The sequence below is a fragment of the Mastigoproctus giganteus genome, chromosome 4 (genome assembly GCF_048544385.1).
Source record: "Mastigoproctus giganteus isolate SK-2022 chromosome 4, ASM4854438v1, whole genome shotgun sequence".
Lineage (NCBI taxonomy): Eukaryota > Metazoa > Arthropoda > Arachnida > Uropygi > Thelyphonidae > Mastigoproctus > Mastigoproctus giganteus.
Genome location: NC_143578.1, coordinates 180,873,220 through 180,895,120, shown reverse-complemented (window position 1 = coordinate 180,895,120; position 21,901 = coordinate 180,873,220). Strand labels below are relative to the sequence as shown.

General features: G+C 36.1%; 1 protein-coding gene across 2 annotated transcripts in view; it reads left to right on the top strand.

Moving 5' to 3' along the window:
- Positions 1 to 21,901, top strand: part of LOC150087230 (kinesin-like protein KIF21A) — a 779,086-nt gene that overhangs the window by 117,590 nt on the left and 639,595 nt on the right. For both annotated transcript variants that reach the window (XM_090371900.1, XM_090371899.1), the window contains exon 2: positions 16,095 to 16,274. In XM_090371900.1, coding sequence (XP_090228026.1) covers positions 16,095 to 16,274 — 180 coding nt within the window. The remainder of the gene's footprint in view (positions 1 to 16,094; positions 16,275 to 21,901) is intronic.

Here is a 21,901-nt window from a genome sequence, read left to right as displayed (position 1 = left end):
CATATAATTCATTATTTCGATTATTCCCATCACTACACTTAGTGCCTACGGGGAAAAACCCCAGAGACATGGAAAAAAATATAATATATAAAAAAAATAAATAATATATTATAAAAATATATTCATGTGCTCCATGTTTCTTGTAGTTGGTCGCTAACATCCTGCTTCATGTTTTTTTTTTTTTTTTCTCCCCATTATTGCAGGAGCTAACAGGTTCTTTGTGACATCATCAAACAGCTTAGGGCAGCTGTTTGGTGACCTGAACATTCGTAAATCATTCCAACCACTCAGTAGCGGATTAAGGGTCGGTTGAGGCCCCGATATTGGGCCCCTTAAAATAAAAAGAGAGACAAGGAAAATAAAAATACATGTTAACCATTTTTTAAAATAAATAAAAAATATTATGTACTATTAATGTTTTATTTCCAATAAAATTTGAATATAATATATGTATAATATAATTAATAATAATCAGTTTTGAACTAATAGTTTGAACATATTAGTTCAACTAATTTGTTGGGGTTTTGCATGGGTCCTTCAGAAGTCGGGGCTCAGGGTGCCCGCCCGGTGCGCCCGCCGTTAAATCTGCCTCTGCAACCACTTGGTACTTAATCTAGTCCTGTATCATATTGGTCTCTAGCTTTGTTACTTTGTAGTATGTTCGCATGATGAATGTGTTCCTTGTGATCATGCATTGGTATTTTCTTCCTTTCTGGGTTGTCGCTATTGCAGTTGTGAACAAAGCACTTATAGTTGGTTGGAATGAATGGTCTTGCCCTTCCTTTGCAGTAACCATATGAAGAACAGTGCAGCTTGCTGCACTGGCTTTTTCTGGAGATTCTCTGACTTTTTGAACCGATCCCTCTGGCCTGGACATGAGCGACTTTATCCTGTGCTACGCTTGATGCAGTATGTTCATTATTTCTCTTCGATGAAAGTGGGCCTGTTTAGCTTTGTCTTGCATCCACCCATGGTCTTAGTTTTGCATGACACCAAATGGCACCACCATTTGCTTCAGCCGTAACTTATACCTGTGGGGAGATGGTTCGCTGAAGCGACTTTCGCGATTTTTCTTTATTATTATTTATTATTATTATAATATTTATGCTGGGCTTTCAGAGGACATATGGACACGAGTTTGCTCCAGCCAAGGCAGCAACCTGAACCCGGGGTGCATCAGGCTGGTAGTCCAGTGCTGTAATCACTAGGTCCTCACTCCTCTTATTACTTAATGAAATTAAAATCGCCTGTACTTTTAAATTCTTATTTTGATGCATTGCAAGAAAACAAAGTTTACACTGAAATAAGAGTACATTGTTATTAGGCTTTACATATAAATTAATACAATATGAATACAGTATAACTATGTACCTTATTTCTCGTCACAGGCAAGTTTTTAATCACTATTATTCTTTATTTTCAGAAGAACCTAACAATTTCTCAATTACATTTTGAAAAGAACATGGCAATAGTAATAGAGGAATGTGATGCAAGTGTATGTAGCTTATGTAGCATCAGCCAAAAAAAAAAAAAAAATTCACACTACTGTTCCCTCTAAAAGTTTTTCCTTGTATTTATTTAAGTTACCAACGTCCACAACAACAGATGGAAGTTTTGTTCCAGCAATTAACCACCCGCTGGCTAAAGGCAAATTTCCGCACATCTATTCTACATCTGTCATTTCTTAATTTGAATTTATGCCCCCTTAGTTTAGTAATCTGAACAAGTGGAAGGATCCCATCAGAATTCAGCGTGCTCAACCCATTCAAGGTCTTGTACACCTCAATCAGAGCACCTTGCACGTGCCTAGTCTCCAGCCGCTGCAATTTGCAGAACTTAAGCCTCTCTTGGTAAGAGGACCCCTTTGTTCCTCTCACCAATCTTGTTGCCCTTCTCTGTACACACTCAAGGAAAGCTACATCCTTCCTAAAATAAGGCCTTTAGACCTGTATGCAGTACTTAAAGTGTGGCCTGACCATTACCTTATACAAAAGGATAGTCACCTTTTCCCTGCTAGCAAAATTCCGGCATATCATTGACAAAATCCTATGACCTGCTTTGGTAGCCTGTCTGCATTGCTCAGAAAACTTCATATCTGACTGCACAATTACTCCCAGGTCTTTCATTTTCTACCACCCTAAGTGTAGTACCATACAGTTGGTACATTCCTCTGGGGTTACTTCTACTCATATGCAGTACTTTGCATTTGTCAATGTTAAACTTCAGTTGCCACTTCTCAGCCAATCTGCTCAACTTTTCTAGATCCTGTTGCAGTAGCACGCTGCCATTACTGTGATTAACAACCTTGCCAATCTTTGCATCATTGGCAAACTTCAACACTAAGCCTGATATACCTTCATCAATATCATTGATAAATATACAAAACAACAGTGGGCCAAACACTGAACCTTGTGGGACTCCACTAATAACATTAGTCCACGAAGAGCAGCGTCCATTGATTACCACTGTCTTCTCCCACTCAACCACCCTTTTATCCATTGCAGCAACTTACCCTTAATACCATTCTGCTCCAATTTGTATAGTATTCTTCCATGCGCAACAGTGTCAAAAGCCTTCATGAAATTCAAGTATGTGATATCAAAATTATTTTTTGTATCCAGTTCCTTTGTAACCATAGCATATTATTCAACCAAATTTGTGAGACAAATTTCTTTCAATTGAGAATATGGCCCAAGCATTTAATCCTTCCTGTGGCATGTTTGAATGCGGATGTCTTTATTAATTGTAATTTACTGAATGATTGCTCAGCTTCTGCTACTGTTACATGATGGAATAAAAATATTCTAATAGCTATTACCATATTTGAAAATATTTCTTCCAAGTTATTTCTTATTATGTAACCTATCATATCTACAGGTTTGAAGAAACAATAGTTTGTTTTTAGAACAGCTTGTAGAGCCCGATGCTTCTGAGCAAATTTCATCGGAAATTCCATTACAGTGTATTCATAGTCAAAATCTGTCACACTCTTGACTAAATCTTTAGCACTAACAGTTTCAATCACATTTGTCAATTATTTTATGGAGATTATCAAAACATTGTTCTGACTTATTATTATTTAATAGTTTTAGGAGAATCGGCAACTTATGCCATATTGCTCTGTATATAGTGTCTGTAACTTGCGTGCATTCTGTGACCGAATTTCCTTGAGGAAAAACCATGCTACTCTTGCACACGACGGATTAACCCAGCCGCCTTGTGATAAAGGCCCATAAAAATTCTTCATGTTATTGATGGGACTCAAACTCATGTCTTTTCTCCCCAGTGTGTGGAGGAGAGGATTCTGCCAACTGCAACTACATATGAGGGCTTTGACTTGTTATAGTGTTGATGTTAAGTAAAATGACACTTTAAAGTTTCTTCTACGTTAGTTTAAGATTCATCCTCAATTTTTAATCAATGTGTTTTCATTTTCATAATGAAGGTATCTGTATATTCTGTACTTATTCCCAATTGACAGGCCTCATATTTTGACAATTCCAATATGTATGTCGTATCATTGAATCTGCTTATTTTTTTCATACAACTTCTCTCTTTTTTGTTGAATTAATTTGTGCACAGTCCACTGTTTCCGATGATTCCCTATATAGTGCAACCTTGATATATCATGGAATCATGTGGCAACTTCAGTACCCACATTATAAGCAACATTCGTAATAGCTGAAAAATTTTCCAGTTCTCCCTAGTTTCTTTTAACATATTTACATTTAACTTAGCAATTAAATACTTTATTTACTAAGTAAATTTAGTCTATGAGTATGCGACAGTCTTAAAGGTTATATCATTCTACTAATACAATGCTGTAATGAACTTACATTTTACGCATCTGTTCTGAAATAGTTGCGTAATTTAGTTTGCTGGAACTGATGACATAATAATTATAATGTTCTTGTTTATACTCTGGCATGACCACCAGGTCAGTGGAGTTTTTACAATAAATCAATCAATACAAATGTTAATCGTATTTAGTAGTCACGGGATTGAACCCCGGTCCACTCAAAGAGCGTGTGCTATCGCACTCGCGCTCTTGACTACTTGGCTACATCAGGCCTTCATTGTTTCTTCAGTACATAATTCTTTCATATCTTCAGTACATATTCGTTATCACTATGATGTTCTCACTTTATCTTCCAAGTCATCCTTCTCTTTGTCAATTAGCTTCTCGCTCAAGTAATGCACAACTGCGTACACCCCGATCCAAACAGCCTCTGCTGTTTGGATTGATGCTGCTAATTCAGTGTTATTATCAGTGATCTCATCTATGATATTCTTACCATGTGTATTCCATATCCAAAAATTTTCATTACTTCATACAGCATGTCCCTCCCACTTTTTCTTACTATTGAATACACCACGAATTGTCAAACTAATAGAGTAAGCTTATCTGTGAAAAGATCTAAACCTCCCAAACACTTCCTAGTTCTTTTCACAAATATACGTGGTCTCAATTCTAATCTCAACGATGTCCATTTCCACTTGCAGTCTGCCAAACCCTATCTACTTTTTCTGACAGCATCTCAATTATCAGTTGATTCAACTACTGCTCATCTCAGTTGCCTAAATTATTCGCTGTATGATTCCTTTTGCTTCAAAGGTGGTACTTGTGCATATGTCCGTTCCAATATTCCCTGTCAGAGATTTGGTAATTTGGAATCTTCTATGGCTCAAAATCTCTCTATCTCATTGTGTCAAATTCATCTGTTGTCTCTACCATTCTCCGAACTCCACTAATCACTTGGAATTCTCACTTCCTCTCTCTCTGCAACTTGACTTTCTGCAGTACAACTTTCCTAACAGTGAGGTAATTTTCCTTGGCAATTTTAATGTTCACAACTCCAGCTTGCTTCTGTTTTCTAGTCACACAGACCCAGCTGGTCAGATGCTGAGGATTTTGCAATTACTAATGACCTTGCACAGATTGTTCATATTGTTCATTTATCTACAAGAATACCGGACAATTCTAACCATACAGTCAACACACTTGATCTTTTTCTCACAAAAAACCCTTCTAAGTACACGGTTGAAGTGAGTGGTCCTTTATGCACCTCTGATCACAACTTGGTGACTGTCTCTTCTCCAATGGAGCATTTATCTCTTGGCTATTCTCAACCTTGTATTGTTTTGCATTACAAGAATGCAAAATGGGATGATCTGCAATTTTTCTTTTCCTTAATCAGATTACTGTTTCAAAACTTCTCATGTCAATGTTTGCTCAGATCATGTCAGTGAAATTATTCTTGTAGGAATAGAATCCTTTATTCCACACTCCACTTTAAATCTTGTCCTTTATCTAATCCATGGTTTTCCAATAAATGTGCTAAGGCTGTTCAAGAGAAACATTGCATATCATAATTGGCTTGTTTCCAATTCTTCAGTTTCATTTTCTGCCTACATCAAAGCTAACAACAATTGTAAAGTGGTTATTGATCAGTCCAAACTAGATTTTGAACAGACTAAGAGTAGAAAACTTGCTTCTTGCCCTAATGGTAGCCGAGCATTCTGGTCTTTTGCCAAAGCTATTGGCCGCAACTTTTGCCCATGTCTGCTCCCAATTCTGTCTGTCAGAACCAGGTGGTTCTGTTGTCACTTCAGCCAAGGATAAAGCTGACCTGCTAGCATCCCATTTTTTTTCAAACTTGTGTATTAATGATCTTGGTAAAACACCTCCCACCATTCCCCACATGCTCCATTCAATGCCTCCTGTGGTCTTTTTCAAAAGGATGTCAGAAGGATCTTGACAAATCTTGATGCTAAGAAAGCTCCAGGTCCTGATGGTATTTCTCCACTTGTTCTCAAAACCTGTGCTCCTGAATTTACTCCTGTTCTTTGTCACCTTTTTTCACTTTCTTATTCCAAAGGTGTTTTTCCTTCTGCTTGGAAATTTCCTCATATCCAGCCAGTTCCTTAAAGGGTGACAAATCTCTCCCATCCAATTATTATCCCATTGCAATTATTTCTACACTTTCTAAAGTAATGCTAATGCTCCTATAAACCAAAAAACAATAACAATTCTAAAGTAATGGAGAAATCAATTAACTGCCAACTCTTAAAATACCTAGAAACCTTCCATCTGATTATTCACGTTGGCCAGTATTTATTCCATCAGTGTCAATCCGCTGGTATTCTGGCTTATGTTACCCATTTATGGACAAATTCAATGGAAAAGTTCAGTGAAACACAAGCAGTTGCTCTTGACATCTCAAAGGCTTTCAATTGTGTTTGATGTAAAGGTTTTCTAAACAAGCTTCCATCTTATGGTTTGCCAACTGTTCTTTGAATTTGGTTATCCAGTTTTCTCTCAGGTCGCTCAGAGGGTGATGGTAGATAGATGGCTCTCTGTCTTCTAACTTTCCTACTAATGCTGGTGTCCCCCAAGGTTCATTTCTTTTCTGCACTCTTTTCCTGTTGTATATTAATGAACTTCTTTCATTGACTGGAAATCCTATCCATAGTTTTGCCGATGATAGCACATTGCATTCCACTTTCCATTTTGAGAAATCTTGCCCTGCTCAATCAGCTTCAACTTCTTGAATATCCGCTACCAATTCCTTAAATGCTGATCTCCAGGGGATTCTCCAGTGGGGCAAAGACAACTTAGTTGATTTCAGTCCTTGTAAAACTCAGGCTTGTTTTAAATCTCACAAAAAGGATTCTTCTGCTCCTATGCTTATCTTTGGTGACACTCCGATTTATATGCAAAATGATCTCTTTTGGGGATTACCCTGACTTCTAATCTCTCTTGGCACAAGCACATTACAAATATTGCTTCCTCTACATCTAAAAAAAACTTGGTTTTCTCTTTCGCTATCGACGTTACTTTTCTTCCAAACAGCTGTTCACTCTGTACAAATTGCAAATCCACCCTACCATGGAATGTTGTTCCCGCATCTGGGACAGTGCCACCAAAACTTCTCTCAGGCTTCTAGATTCCATTTAGAAGAGGGCAGTTAGGTTAATTAATAGCTCCTCTCTAACATTGTCTATGAGAGCAAGTGGAGAGACTTACTGTTTCTGCTGCATATCTTTTCTGCAGATACTTACATCGGTGCTGTTCTTCTGAATTGGCTTCTATAATTCTGGCTTTCTCTATCCGAACATGTGCCACCATAATCAACATCCATTTACTGTCCAACTTAAAACTCGTCGCCTCTGTAGCCAGGTGGGAAGGAGCAGCAGTGCGTAGCACACGCTTCTTGATTAGACCGGGGTTTGAGCCCGTCACCACCAAATATGGAGGATGCGGAAAGGTCAGGGAATGACGACCGCATATCCTGGAGCAATATGGCCTTAGTTGCTAATGCTCCTAAAAACCAAATAACAACAACAACCAACTTAAAACTCACAGAACCAACTTTTCATCTTCCTTGTTTATTCATTCATCTGCCATTTTGTGGAACAACCGTTCCTGAAAATTAGTCTACAGAAGTTGATGTCTAATGTCAACAAATATCTTCTTTCGTCTTCTCAACCTTCAACCCAAGCACTGTACTGAGTACTATAGGTCCTAATACCTGTCGTGTTAGGGGTTTTCATTAAAAAAAAAAAAAAAAAAAAAAAAAAGAAAAAGGAGAAAAAGAAAAAAAAAAAAAAAAGGAGAAAAAGAAAAAAAAAAAAAAGTGTTTTGACTTCTGTTGTAACTTCCTTCAAAAACTGGCTGATGGTGACACTTTACTGAAAAAGGTGGTCTGCATTGATGAGGTGATCTTCCACCTCTCTGGTCAAGTAAATACATGAAAGGACAGTGTCAAAGTTAAAGGTTTTGCTGCAATGTCTCGAGAAGAGTTGTACAGGCCATTCTTCATTGAACCGATTACGACAGGGTTCGTCTACTTGGATATTGTTGGTGAATGGCTTATGCCACAGCTGCAGGAACACATTAGATGTGATTTATCAACAAGACAGTGCCATCCACATTTTTATAAGGAAGTGAAGTTGTAACTAAACTAACATCTTCCTCAGCATTGGATTGGGTGTGGAAGCCATATGGAATGTCCTCCGAAGTCACCTGATCTGAAGCTAATGGGGTTAAATCTTTGTGGGGTTATGTGAAGAACAATGTGTACATTCCTCCACTACCAAACGACACTGTAGGAACTGAAAGTACAGATCAGAGGCTTTTGGTAAAATTAATTGCGGAACGAAGCAAAGCATGTGGCAGGAGATAGAATATTGCTATGATATTGCTTGAATTATTCGTGTTGCCCACATTGAACTTTCCCAATGACTTTATGTACCTTCATAAAACTTATTAATTGATCTTTCAGCTGGTATGTGTTTTATGAATGTAGGTTGAAGTAATTCTGAATAGAAAAAATATCAAAATCGAAACATCATTTACAGACACCCAAATTTCTCATCGAAGAAAATTTTTAGCTAATTTCTTCTCTTGGAAATTCAGTAGTAGGGTGTACAGTATATATGATTACAGCCACTCCCCATTAAAAGCAAGGGTTGCTTTCCACGGAACTCTGTATGGTTTATGTTACAGCTGCAGGAGGACATTTGATGTGATTTATCAACAAGATGGTGCCCCTTCACATTTTGCATGGAATGGCCTCAGAGGTCGCCTGATCTGATGCTAATGATTACTTTTTGTGGGATTATGTGAAGGACAGTGTGTATGTCGGATTTTGCTTAAGTCGGAATTTCCCCCATGCTTGTGCAGCACTTGCAACTGTTCCCTCTGAATTGATCGAATCAAAAGAAATGTTTGACGAACATGTGAATAGAATTATTTATTGTATTTATTCAATATTTTTTCTTGTGTGCAGGAAAAATTACAAAGGTGTCTAATTTTAAAAAATTTCAAAATTATAAAATTACAAAAAAAAAGAGAGGAGTCAGACGTAACGTCAGTAAGTTTTACCTCTTGAGCATAGTTGCCCAAATTAACGTCTTCAGTTGATAAGTATGCCGCTATGGAGATTTAGAAGGGGTCGGCTCAACCTTATGAAAGAACATATTAATGGATAACTGGATGGTGGCTTTTTCCTTTTCATTGTAGATTTCTCTGTAGCAAGCAAGCACATCATTCCCCCCCTTAACTTTTAAGAACCGTTTGCTGTCAGGATCCACTTCTCAAACCTTGCCATTGCTGATGCAATTTCACGAAATGCCATTGCCATTTGTGTGGTGATGAAGCATCTCGGCTCCTCATTTGGTTCATCTTGAGCTTCGTCAGCATTTTCTTCTTTCACTATCACTGCCTGCAAGTCAATAAATTCTTTGTTAGATAATTCCTTCCCTTTTTCCTCTAACTCCTCCACGTCTTTGGCAACAACCTCCAACTGAAGTAGCTCTGTAACCCCTTTATATGGTTCTTCGAAGCCTGTTACGTGCTGTGGGCATATTTTCTTCCATGTGCCATTTAAACAACTTTTAGTAATTTCTGCCCAGGCTTTATTAATGTTTAAGATGGCATAGTAAATATTGTAAGATTTCCAAAAGTGTCAGTGTAGAATTTTTCTCACTGTCTACTGCAGACAATGCCCGAGCAAATGATATGCATAAATAGTATACTTTTAAATTTGAAATATCATCCTGATTCATAGGTTGGATGATTGAAGTAGTCTTTGGCGGTAGAAATATGACTCTCACGTTCGAATTGAAATCATCTAGATGCATAGGATGTCCAGGAGCATTATCTAATAGAAGCAAAATCTTGAAAGGAACGTCGTCTTTCAATATTGTTCAACCTCGGGAATGAAGCAGCATTTAAACCAATCCTCAAAGAGATATTATCTATGCTCTCTGGTTCGATCGGAAATGCACGGGTAGGGTGGCTTTATTGATGCCCTTAAATGCAAGAGGATTTCCAGAATGGTACACAAGCAGTGGTATTAATCTGGAGTCTCCCGTTGCATTTTCCCCAAGCAAGAGCGTGGCCTATCTTTGGAAGCCTTCAAACCTGGCATTGTCTTTTTCCTCTTTGGCAATGTATGTTCGATCCGGCATTTTTTTCCAATAGAGAGCAGTCTCGTCAACGTTAAAAATTTGATGCGTTGAATAGCTGCCTTCATTAATAATTTTTTTTTTAACACATCACAAAATTTCTCTGCAGCTGCTCAGCATTGGTTGACTTCACCGCATACTTCAGTGTTTTGGAAATCAGTACGATGATTGACCCTATTAAACCACCCGCTGTGCTTATCAAGAAATTTGCCATACTTGTCTTTAATATCTTCATAAATACTTCTTGCTTTTGCCTAAATGGCCATTTTACTCAGGAGCACTTGCTTCTGAATCTAATTTTCCATCCATATTATTAATAACTGTTCCATCTTCGATATAGCACCTGAACACTTTTGTGATCACTGTTGATCTTAAGTTCATTGAACCTTTGACATCTTCTTTTATACACACACTGTCCTTTTAAATAGTATTCACTGTTGAAGCAGCGAGACCCTTGCAGTAGATGACAAACTTTGTCCCGCTTTGTACTTCTTAATCATTTTCATCTTCATTTCTAAATCAATTTTGTTTTGTTTCCTGGCACTGCCAGCACTTGCACTTTCCATTGGTCCATTTCCCTTCATCATTGCAATGCGTAAATAAGAATGAAGAGCGGTTTCTGAAAATTTGCTTTTTATATGATAGAAGATTTCAGTGACAGTTAACACATTTCATCCTAATACCATAACATAAAAAAACCACAGAATTCCAGTTATGAGGATTATCGCAAATTCAATAAGATCGAGTTTACTACCTATTTATAATAATTGCGCTAACAGAAAAGCCCAATAAACCAGAAAGTGCAAATTGTTTTTTGGTTGTTACCTCCACAAAGGTGCTTTAGAAAAATATCACAGCGGTGTTCAAAACTTATTCTTATAATGGGAACATATGAGAAGGATGAAATTGTAGTGCAATTTCCATTACAAATATGACCTTTTTAGAGAGATAAATAGCTTAGTAATATAGAGAAATTTTCAACTTCCAAGGACTTCAAATTAATTGCAAAAAAACCCCCAAATATGTCATTGGGTTCAGATTACAATATTTTCACAATACCGCCATTTATCCCTACAGATGCAAAATATGTTTCCGTATTTTTTCCAGTTTGCACCAGCTGGCAAAACTTACATAAAGTCAAATTTGTGCAAGTCTAGTATTATCTAAGTTGAGGAATTCCTTTATATACATTATTCATTTTTTCCAGTTTCCAAAATGAAATTGCTAGTTCTTCGAACACTACTTTTTATACTATTATGTCTACTTGGCCGTGTATGTATGCAATGTTTTTATGTAACACTGTTTTTATATTATTATTAATGTAATAAATTTTTTTTTTGTTTTTTTAATAAAAAAAAACATACTGTAAAAGTATTTGTAGGCTCAAAACTTTTTTTTTTTTTTTTTTTATGTCTGTTACCTTGTTTCATAATTTGTTTTTGGGAACATGATCATACCTGCGGTATATCCGAAACTGCTGTATGAAGAGCTGCGTAATATTGAGATTGCACTGCAGTTAAGGCGCCTCCGTAGCCAGGTGGGAAGGAGCAGCAGTACGCAGTACACGCTTCTTGATTAGACTGGGGTTTGAGCCCGTCACCACCAAATACGGATTTTTCCGCGGAAAGGTCAGGGAATGACCACCGCATATCCCGGAGCAATGTGGCCTTAGTTGCTAATGCTCCTAAAAACCAAATAACAAACAAACAGCACTGCAGTATTTATTTTGTTTACATCATTAAGAATATGATACGAATAATAGAATAGCAATTGCTTAAAAAAAAAAAAAAAAAAAAAACATTTCTAAACTTTTATATTGAATATGATACCATACAGTTATAGAAATGATAGAGGGCTGTTTCTGAATCTGCTTTAGTAAACTACATTGGCTTCTGATGCAGTTGCATTATCCTTTCCTGAATGCATTAGTTCTTCTAAAGCCTAGTAAGTTTCTTTTAACTAAAAGCAAATGGTGTTAACTGATTCTGTTCTTGTTTCTACTTGTCTGTATTATACTTTTGTAAAGTATTTAGCAGCAAATTTGCAAGACCTTGACAAGTGTGATCTACAGCTTCAAAAATCCTCTAAAGTTTTCAAGTAATTTTATCTTACTGGAGTTATTATTATGATCATGTCTTAGTGTTATCGAAGTTAATTCTATGTGTGAAACTTCTGGTGTACAGTCCATTTGCAAATTTTAATATTTCTCATTCCTAACAATTGTTTAAAATTGTGTGCAATACTTGTTTTGCTAAGATTTTGTAAAAAATCCTATTTTGAGAACTGTTAGACAGATTATACTGAATACATGCTTTACCTTATTGAATATTGGATAAATAGTCTGCCAGAACGACACAGTGCAGCTTTTGCCAGTTCTTATAACCATTTAGAAATCTGTTATTTTGAACATTACTATTGTCAGAGCATGTAACAGAAACAATAAATGCTGTCTGTGCTAACTGAAAGTAACCATTTTCATGTTATTGTTTCCCCATTTTTTAGTCTGATTATACGAGCTGAGAATTTCCTCTTGGCATAATTTTTAGGAAAATCAACTTCTGTTATTTGCTGCGGTCCTTGGTTTTACCAATTTATCCTTAAATCATTGCATATGGCTTTTGGCCACATGACTGGATCATCACTAATTATTATTTTAACACTATCCGCTAGCTCTATTGCAATCATTGGATATGAGTTTACCACAATTTTGTGATAAGAATCATCTGTGATTGTAGAGGTATTTTCTTTATTTTCACTCTTCAGAACAGCAGATGGAGAATCCTCAAGTAAATTAATTGTTAGCATTCACTTCCCCCTTTGTACCATTCTGCCCATCTTCTGTCTTAAACCAGTTATATATATTACTGTCCCCCCCCAACTTTCACCTGCTTCTTTCTTAAGTTTTCTTGAGAAAACTTGAGCTGCTCCAGAAAGCTTGCTCTCTTTTCTGACATGATTGTACTCCTAAATGTGAATAGAAAATAATATAATTAACTGTTAATAAGTTTAAAACTGCGCATTAAATAATTAGTCATGCACACAAAATATTATAAGATAAAATATCTTTCTATAAATTAAAATTTTCCTCCTAATGATATTTATTCAGCCAATGGGAGAAGAGAGATGCGGATTACGTGATAATACGTAACAAATGCAAAAATACGTAACAGAAGCTTGTTTTTCTGTGGTAAAACAAAACAAGCTTCTGTTTAAGCATGGTAATGTGCTATGTTTATCTGACTTGACCACTCGGTACCATTCTTGATTTCCATATGTAACGTATTTATTTAAATAAAACTAAATGCAACAAGGCATAATATTTTAAGAATTTAAGATTCTATATCTATATAATATTGGTGTAGATACACCCTAGACAACTCTTAAGGAAAAACTACGATCCTAGTGTGAAAGGCAACCACAGTTAAAGTCAACTAGCTTTGAAACGGTGCTATGTGTGTGGTAGTGCCCATTGAGAATAAGTGACAATAGTCTTCTCTATTAGTGAAACATTACTTATTCGAGGTAGTGCAATACATGGTAACTCGTTGAGTGCAATATGAGATACAGATGAAATGTTGCCTTTTACACTACTATCATAGTGTTTCTTTAAGTTCTGTGGTGTATCTATACCGATATTATATAGATATAGTAATGTGTTTATGTATTCATAGCTGAGGAAGAGACACAGTTGAAAGCTTCTGTAAATATTTTATTTTATCAAAAGAAGCGAGCACAGCAAGCATGGGGTTGAAGACCCCTAGTAGTATATTAAAAATTTAATTTATAAAATTTATTTAAACCGTGACCTCCTTTAAGTGAGATCACTATATCGTGTTGTTAACAAAAAGGTATCCCATTCGTTATTAATAAACCTAGAAATTTAAATGAGACAATTTATGATTATAGTAATGGAATAATAAACTGGCATTGTTTTAGTCAGACTTTTAGGCACCAAACATTAATGCAGTTCTCCCTTGCACGCATCACCACCGTGACATCTGACTTCTGAGTGAAGTGTCCAACAAAAAATGATCATTTTGCACTATGATGCGGTTTTGGCACTTCACAATTTCTAGTGCCCTATTTGACGCATTTCTTTATTTTTATTGAAATATGCCCTCTTAATTTGAAGATTTTTCAAGAAATTTGGCTGAAATTTATTTCGTAGGAATAAAAGTAAGGAATTTTTATTCATACAAAAATAAATAGACCAAATGTCTTGAGTAATGAAAATACCAAAAATTCCCAGGAAAAACAAAAATTCCTTTATTTGTGTGCAATTTCACTGTTGTTAAGGATACCCTTTTCCCCTCTGAAATGTCTGTTTACTTCCTTTATAAAAAGACCTTAAGGTTGAAGTAATCGCAATAATTCAATTCCAATGCTCTTGGCTGTATTTTCCATGTCATTTTACCGTGGATTATAAGATGGTATTTTCTTTTTTTTTTTAACTTTATTCATTAACTGTTCAACAGGCATGAGAAGGACTGTTCTTCTAAGTGCCCAGGGTCACTTAAGCCAAATGCCCTTATATTTGAAAAATCAGTAAAAAATAACTCAAAATTGTTCACTTTTTGATGCCAATGTGTTTTCAATCTTTTATAAATACTGTGAAATTTTTTTTTTTTTTTAATATTAATTGTGAGTCAGATGCATGGGGTTGATGAAACCTCAGACAATATTTCAGGAATTCATGCTCTTCATCTACTCACTCCATATAGCTGAAATTCATGTTAACTGTTTTTGAAAATACTCTATTTGATTTCTCCACTGAAAATTCCAGAAATCTTTTAATTATTTCAAAATTAGAAATAATTCACAACTGAAAACCCAATAATATGCATGTGTTGATTGGCATCTGCACATAGCTTATGATTTTTGACTTTACTGCTGTGCACTGTCCTCCAATCGGTAATGGTTTTTAGCTTCATGACATTGACTCATTGGCTGGGATTAAAACTGTTGATGCTCTTGCTTAATGTTTCATGCTGCAGTGCTCCTATTATTGCAGGCTGGTGTTCACTGAAGTGTGTGGTTTTCAAGTTTGTATTTCATGCACTGATAAGTCTAAAGAAGATTTGAAAACTCAGTTAGAATAAAACAAAAAATAATAATTTTGAATTGTTTACTTTGAATGGCTGTATAGTAGGTGGTTTTATTTCTTATTCAGAGTGATGAAGAAATTAAACTGGCCTTGAGAGGTGTTCTTTAAGCTTGGGTAGCAAAAAAAAAAAAAAAAAACCCAATCCAGGTGATAGTTCTTGTTAATGTTGCATGGCTGCAATGAGATTGCATATTTTCATGTTGAAGCATCATTAGGCCTGACGTAGCCAAGTGGTCAGGAACGAGAGTGCATAGCATGCATTCCTTGAGTAGACTGGGGTTCAAGCCCGTGACTACTAAATATGATAAATATTTGTATTGACGATTTATTGTAAACTCTACTGACTTCGTTGTTGTGCCGGAGTATAAACAGAAAATTTAATTTAATTTTAGTATATTGCCAGGCCTTATTCATTTGAGACATTGGACAAGCTGTAAAAAAAAATTAAACTTAAAAGTCAGTGTACAAGAGTGAATTGTTTATGGTCCATTTTTTAAAACATTTTGGGCAGTTAGAAATTCAGTAATTACATGGTGTTTGAACTTGGTCGTAAAAGATTTTCCTTTTAAAATTATCAAATTCTTTAATAATGGACCATGCAGAATCTAGTTGGAACTCAGCACCTTTTGGACTTTGTTGGAACCTAACAATGCAGTTATTAACCAAGAGCTGTTACCTGTCATTCCTCCCTGATATGATGCCTGTGTGTACCTATCTGAGATGTAATTTCACTTTACTTTTCATCTATTCATTATGTGACCTTTTTTCACTTAATTAGAAAATGAAACTCCTTTTGAAATGTGTGATACTTTCCTTACATGGAACAGTATTTTTTGTACATACTGTAGTTGTAGAATTCTTTATTCTCTCATTTCTTCAGACTTTATTATAACCATAACAATTTTCTCTATGTTTGCATTAAGATAGTTCATAATTACATTGTAGTTGACATCTGAGATATCTATTTATGATCTTATGGTTAAACTTTGTTACAGACATTACTCTAATTTTATTTTAGGATCCGTCCTCAGATTCCCAGAGAAGTAATAGATATGTGCCACGTATGTACCTCTGTAACTCCAGGTGAACCTCAAGTATGGCTTGGAAAAGACAAAGCATTTACATTTGATCATGTGTTTGATATGCACTCAGAACAACATGAAGTCTATGAAACATGTGTGAAATCATTAATTGAAGGGTAACTTTAAAATTTTTGAATTGTAAAATTTGAATTTATAGTAATAGTCTGTTATGGGTAAGTCCCATAACAAGAGGTCTGCTTCACTGAGTTATTTAATGTACTATCAGTTTAATAACAATAAATAAAGGGAAATTAATTTTACAATAATGAGTGAACTGCATGAAATTTATATATATGAGTTTTTTTTGTATACTACTTCTTTTGTATACTATTTTGCATACTACTTTTGTTTTATTTGAAACGGGATAGAAACCTATATAATGCATTGTGTAAAGACATAAGATACATTTTTTTTTTTATTTTTATCCAAAATATGAAAAGTTGAACTCTCAGTTAGAATAAAGTACCAGCTATAAAGGACTTAGAGGGGGAACAGACATTCTGTGTGTTATCACACTCAAAAACACTCTTTGATTCAATATCTTTCTATTTTAGAAGATTTAGGAGAGGTCCAGTTGGCCTGCTTCCCTAAAATCCATTCATGCACACTTCATTGGTAATGTCACTTTGGTGGCAACGAACGTGTAGAGTGGTTTTCTTCAAGATGCCTGGTCAGCATGAGGAGGAAAAGATGAAACCCACCACCACTTTATGGCAACATGATGAAACAAATGGCCATCACTCCCCAGTGGCTTTCACTTTCCCTCTTACGGTAGTGAAAGGATCTGAGTTGGAAGCGGAGGATGCTAAGAATCTTTAGGTATGACCAAGGTAAAAAGAAATCCAAAAAAAAAAAAAAAAAAAAATTAGTCTAGAAACATTTGTCATGATGAACCGAAGATGACAAATGAAGAGCAAGATAAACGCTGACAAGGACAAAATTGAGCATACCGAGTTGTGCAAAGACATTAGAAAAAGACTCGGAGAGGACATAAGAAGATTTAACACATGAAAAGTAGAACACATTAAGGGAAAACAAAGAACTTAAATCAACAGTCATGAGCAGTAATACAGAAAGACAAATGATACTGAATCTTAAGGATAGTGATGGTGTTCTTGTAAATAGCAGAAAGGCATAATTTAAATAGCAGAAACTACTATAAAGCATTATATAAGGAGCAAGGGAATGATGCCAGCAGTGGTGAAGATGGGTCACAATTTTGCAACATATATGACATACCTAATATCCTTCCTGATGAGATAGAACATGCATTGAAGAAAATGAAGAATCAAAAAGCCCCAGGTGAAGATGAGGTTACTGTAGAGTTGTTGAAATTGGGAGGATGAGACATGACACAAACTGGCAAGATTCTTCACAAAATACATTTGGAAAGGCGTGGCCCCCTCAGGAGCAGATAATTTTGCTGCATAAGATGCAATCATAATTTTGCTGCATAAGAAAGGAGACAAATTAGAAATTATGGACCAATTAGCTCGTTGTTCCACATCACTAAGAGATTAGAAAGAATACATGATCAGAATCCACTGAAAGAGCAAGCTGGCTTTAGGACAGGATTCTCAACTGTGGATCACTTTCACGTAATATTGCAGCTAATGGAGAATGCAAATGAATGTAAAACTCCATTATGCCTGACATTTGTGGATTATGAAAAGGCATTTGACATAGAGCTAGAGCAGCTTCTGCAATGTCCTTGTCAGAAATTTTCGGCTCTGTTGTTGTTTTTGTAATTTCATTTTTCTTAAAATGAAGATTGATGCAATAAAGCATATGTTTAAGAATGTAAATATTCTATATAATAATGGTGCAAGTACACCATACAATTGGTGTAAATACACCAGAGATGCAGATAAAATGATGCCCCTTCAAACTACAAACATAGTTTTTTCGTTTAAGAGTTTGCTATGGCGTATTTACACCAATATTATATAGAATTTTTCTTAAAGAAACTTAGTATTGTTTTCTGATTTAACTTCGGTAATCCTGCAGTTTAGTGTCGGGAGTCACTGCCAGCTCCAACTTGTGAATCATATTTTGACAGAGTAGTTCCGACTTGACTGAGCATGTGTAGCACTCACTGTATTTGCTGGTCCATATACTGGCAATTTACTACGTACTCTCAGTAATTTATTTATTTATTTTTTTTTTTTCTCTTATCTGTATTCTGGGAAAATAGCTATTTCAATGCATTTTCAGAAAGAATAAAATAACAATTTCCTGACTACATAAGAATTTGATTATAAAAATAAAATAAAAGTAGATAAAAGTAGTCATTAGCATTAGTAGGGCATATGATGCAAGAAAACCTTATATAGCATCAGCCAAAAAAAAAAAAAAGAAAAAAACACCCTTTCCATTTCACTCATCCATTCACTCCAAATGATTGTCTAGTTCTGCCTTGAACTTATTTAACTTGCTCACCTCAACTACAACAGATGGAAGTTTGTTCCAACTATCAACCCCCCACTAGCTAAACGCAAATTTTTGCACATCTATTCTACAATTGTCTTTCCTCAATTTGAATTTATGACCCCTTAGGTGAGTAATCTGAGCATGAGGAAGATCCATTAGCATTGAGCTTGCTAAATCCATTCAAGGCCTTATACATCTCAATTAGATCACCTCGCAGGTGCCTAGTCTCCAGGAGCTGCAATTTGCACAATTTAAGCCTTTCTTGGTAACACCAACCCTTTTTTCCACTCACCAATCTTGTTGCCCTTCTGTGTACTCATTCCAGCAGCTCTACATCCTTCCTAAAATGAGGCTTCCAGACCTGTATGCAGTACTCAAGGTGTGGCCTGACCTTTTCCTTATACAAGGGGACAATCACCCCCTTATCCCTGCTAGCAAAATTCCTGTATATCATTGACAAGACACCATTAGCTACTCTTGCAGCCTTTTTGCGCTACTCAGAAAACTTCGTATCTGATTACAGAATTAACCCCCTCCACAGGTTCTTTTCATTCTTCACTACCCTGAGTGTAGTACCACCCATTTGATAGCATCACCCAAGTGTAGTACCATCGGGATTACTGCTACCTGTGGCGCCTCCATAGCCAGGTGGGCAGGAGCAGCAGTGCATAGCACACGCTTCTTGATTAGACCAGGGTTCGAGCCCGTGACCACCAAATATGGAGGATGCGGAAAGGTCAGGGAATGATCACCGCATATCCCTGGAGCAATATGGCCTTAGTTGCTAATGCTCCTAAAAACCAAATAACAACAACAACTGCTACCTGTATGCAATATTTTACATTTGTCAGTGTTAAACTTCACTTGTCACCTCTCAGCCCATCTGCTCAACTTTCCCAGATCCTGTGGCAGTAGTGTACCATCATTACTGTCATTAACAACCCTGCAAACCTTTGTATTGTCTGCAAAGTTAGACATTAACCATGATATACCTTCATCAATATCATTGAATAAATACCAAAAACAATAATGGGCCCAACACCGAACCTTGGAGGACTCCACTAATAACATTAACTCAAGAAGAACTGTGTCCATTGATTACCACTCTGTCTTCTCCCACTCAAACATTCTCTTGTCCATTGTAGCAACTTTACCTTAATGCCATACTGCTCCAATTTGTACAGTAGTCTTCCATGTGCCACAGTATCAAAAGATTTCCTAAATTCCAAGTATATGATATCAAAATTATTCTTTGCATCCAATTCCTTTGTGACCACATCATAGTATCCAATCAGATTTGTCAGAGAAGACTTCCCTATAACAAACCCATGCTCTGTCTGAATTATTACTACAGTCTTGTCTAGATGATCCTCTCTCTCTCTCAACCAGTGACTCCATTATTTTTCCTGGAACAGAAGTTAGACTTACCGGTCTCTAATTACTTGTGTCACTCTCTGATCCCCCTTTGTGAATTGGGGACAAATTTGCACATTCCAGATCATGGGGGCTCCGCTGAGTCCAAGGAAGCTTTCATAATTATGGCTCAGGGTTTTTGCTTATTTTCTTTGCTTCTTCCTTTAATATAACTGGATAGATCCCATCCACTCCAAGTGCCTTCCTAATGTTTAACTTCAACAGTTTCTCATCCACTTTGCTCTCAGTTACAGCAAAATCACTTAGCTCCCTGTTAGAGTTTGATAAACTTCTGGTATTCTCCTCCTTGAATAATTCCTCGTGTGTGAATGTAGTTGCAAAATACTCATTCCGTTTATCAGCTACCTGAGCACGATCACCAATAGTCAAACTATATATGTTAAGTGGACCAATCTAATTCATTCCTTTCCTTCTAGAGTTCACATAAGCAAAGGACTCTGTTGTTTTTCTCTGCATCCTTTGCCAACGATGTCTCGTAATCTGCCTTCACCTGCGTAACCTCCTTTGTGACTTGAATATAAACTAATATCTGCTATAGGCTTCTGTGTCGCCTGATAATTTATATGCATCCTATGCATTTTTCTTCTCTGCCAACGAGCTGCATTAATTCATCTGATATCCATTTAGGCCTAAACCTTGAATAGTATTTCTTAGTTGGTATGAAAATCCTAGTAACCTCCAAAATTAAGTCCCTTAACGCTTCCCATTTAGAATTCACCATTGGTAATATCATCAGTTGATCCCACATTATACAATTTAAAAACTAAGAGACCACTGTAGTCATCTTATCTTCTTCCTGTCCAGTATTAAGCCTAGTGGCCTGTTACAGTCTCTCTCCGTCTTTGTAGGGGGGATCTGCCTCTGTATCTGCTTCCCTTGGGTTTGTAGTTTAGTATTTGTTTTAGATAACATCTATTCTCCATTCTCTCTACATGTTGTATCCATTGTTTCTGTATGAATCTATATAATTCAGTACTTGAGGTTGTCTGCAGTTCTGATTGAATGTCTCTATTTCTTTTCTCGTCAAGTCTGGTATTGCCTGCAGTTCTGCGCATGAAACGTATTTCTGCATTAGTCAACCTCCTCCTGTCCCCTTTGCTAATTGTCCATGCCTCAGAGCCATAGCGTAGGATAGGTCTGGCGAGGGTGTTATGTATCTGTGTCTTTGTTTTCTTATGCACCAGATTAGATTTGAAAATATGGTTTATAGTTTAGTAATTCTTATGTAATTTATTTTTTGCTCAATTTCTTTTTCATATGACAGGTGGTATCCTAGTTATTTGAAAGTGTTAACTTGTTCGATAATATTGTCAATGCAGATCTTGCTTCTTATTGGATCTCTTCCTTTAAATGCCATCACTTTTGTCTTTGAAGATGATTTCCATATTAAATGACATTGTTATTTTGTTTAATGAGAAGATGGCTTTCTGCAATGAGTTCTCATTGTCTTCTATTAGGACTTGATCATCAGCAAAAAGCAGTGGGTCTTTTCTTGCTTTGCGGCTAATTTTGATACCTGTCTTGGAGATTTTCCTCCATTCTCTTATAATGTGATTTATATGTTGAATAAAAGCGGGGACAGTCCTGATCCTTGTTGCACCCTTCTATTTATTGTCTCCAGTTCAGTTGTTTGTGATTCAATCTTAATTTTTATTCTATTATTTTTATAGATGTATAGATGCTGAGGCCTCAATCAACTGGTTTGGTCTATTGTTTTCTTTTAAGATTTCAAATAATTTTGTTCGGTTCACCTTGTCAAAGGCTTTCTTATGAATAAGTAGTTTTGCAATCTAAGAATAGTCACCTTATCAAATGGAATCAAAAAAGGTAATGGAAGTAGGTTAATAATAACCTACTTCCATTACCAATAATGGAAGTA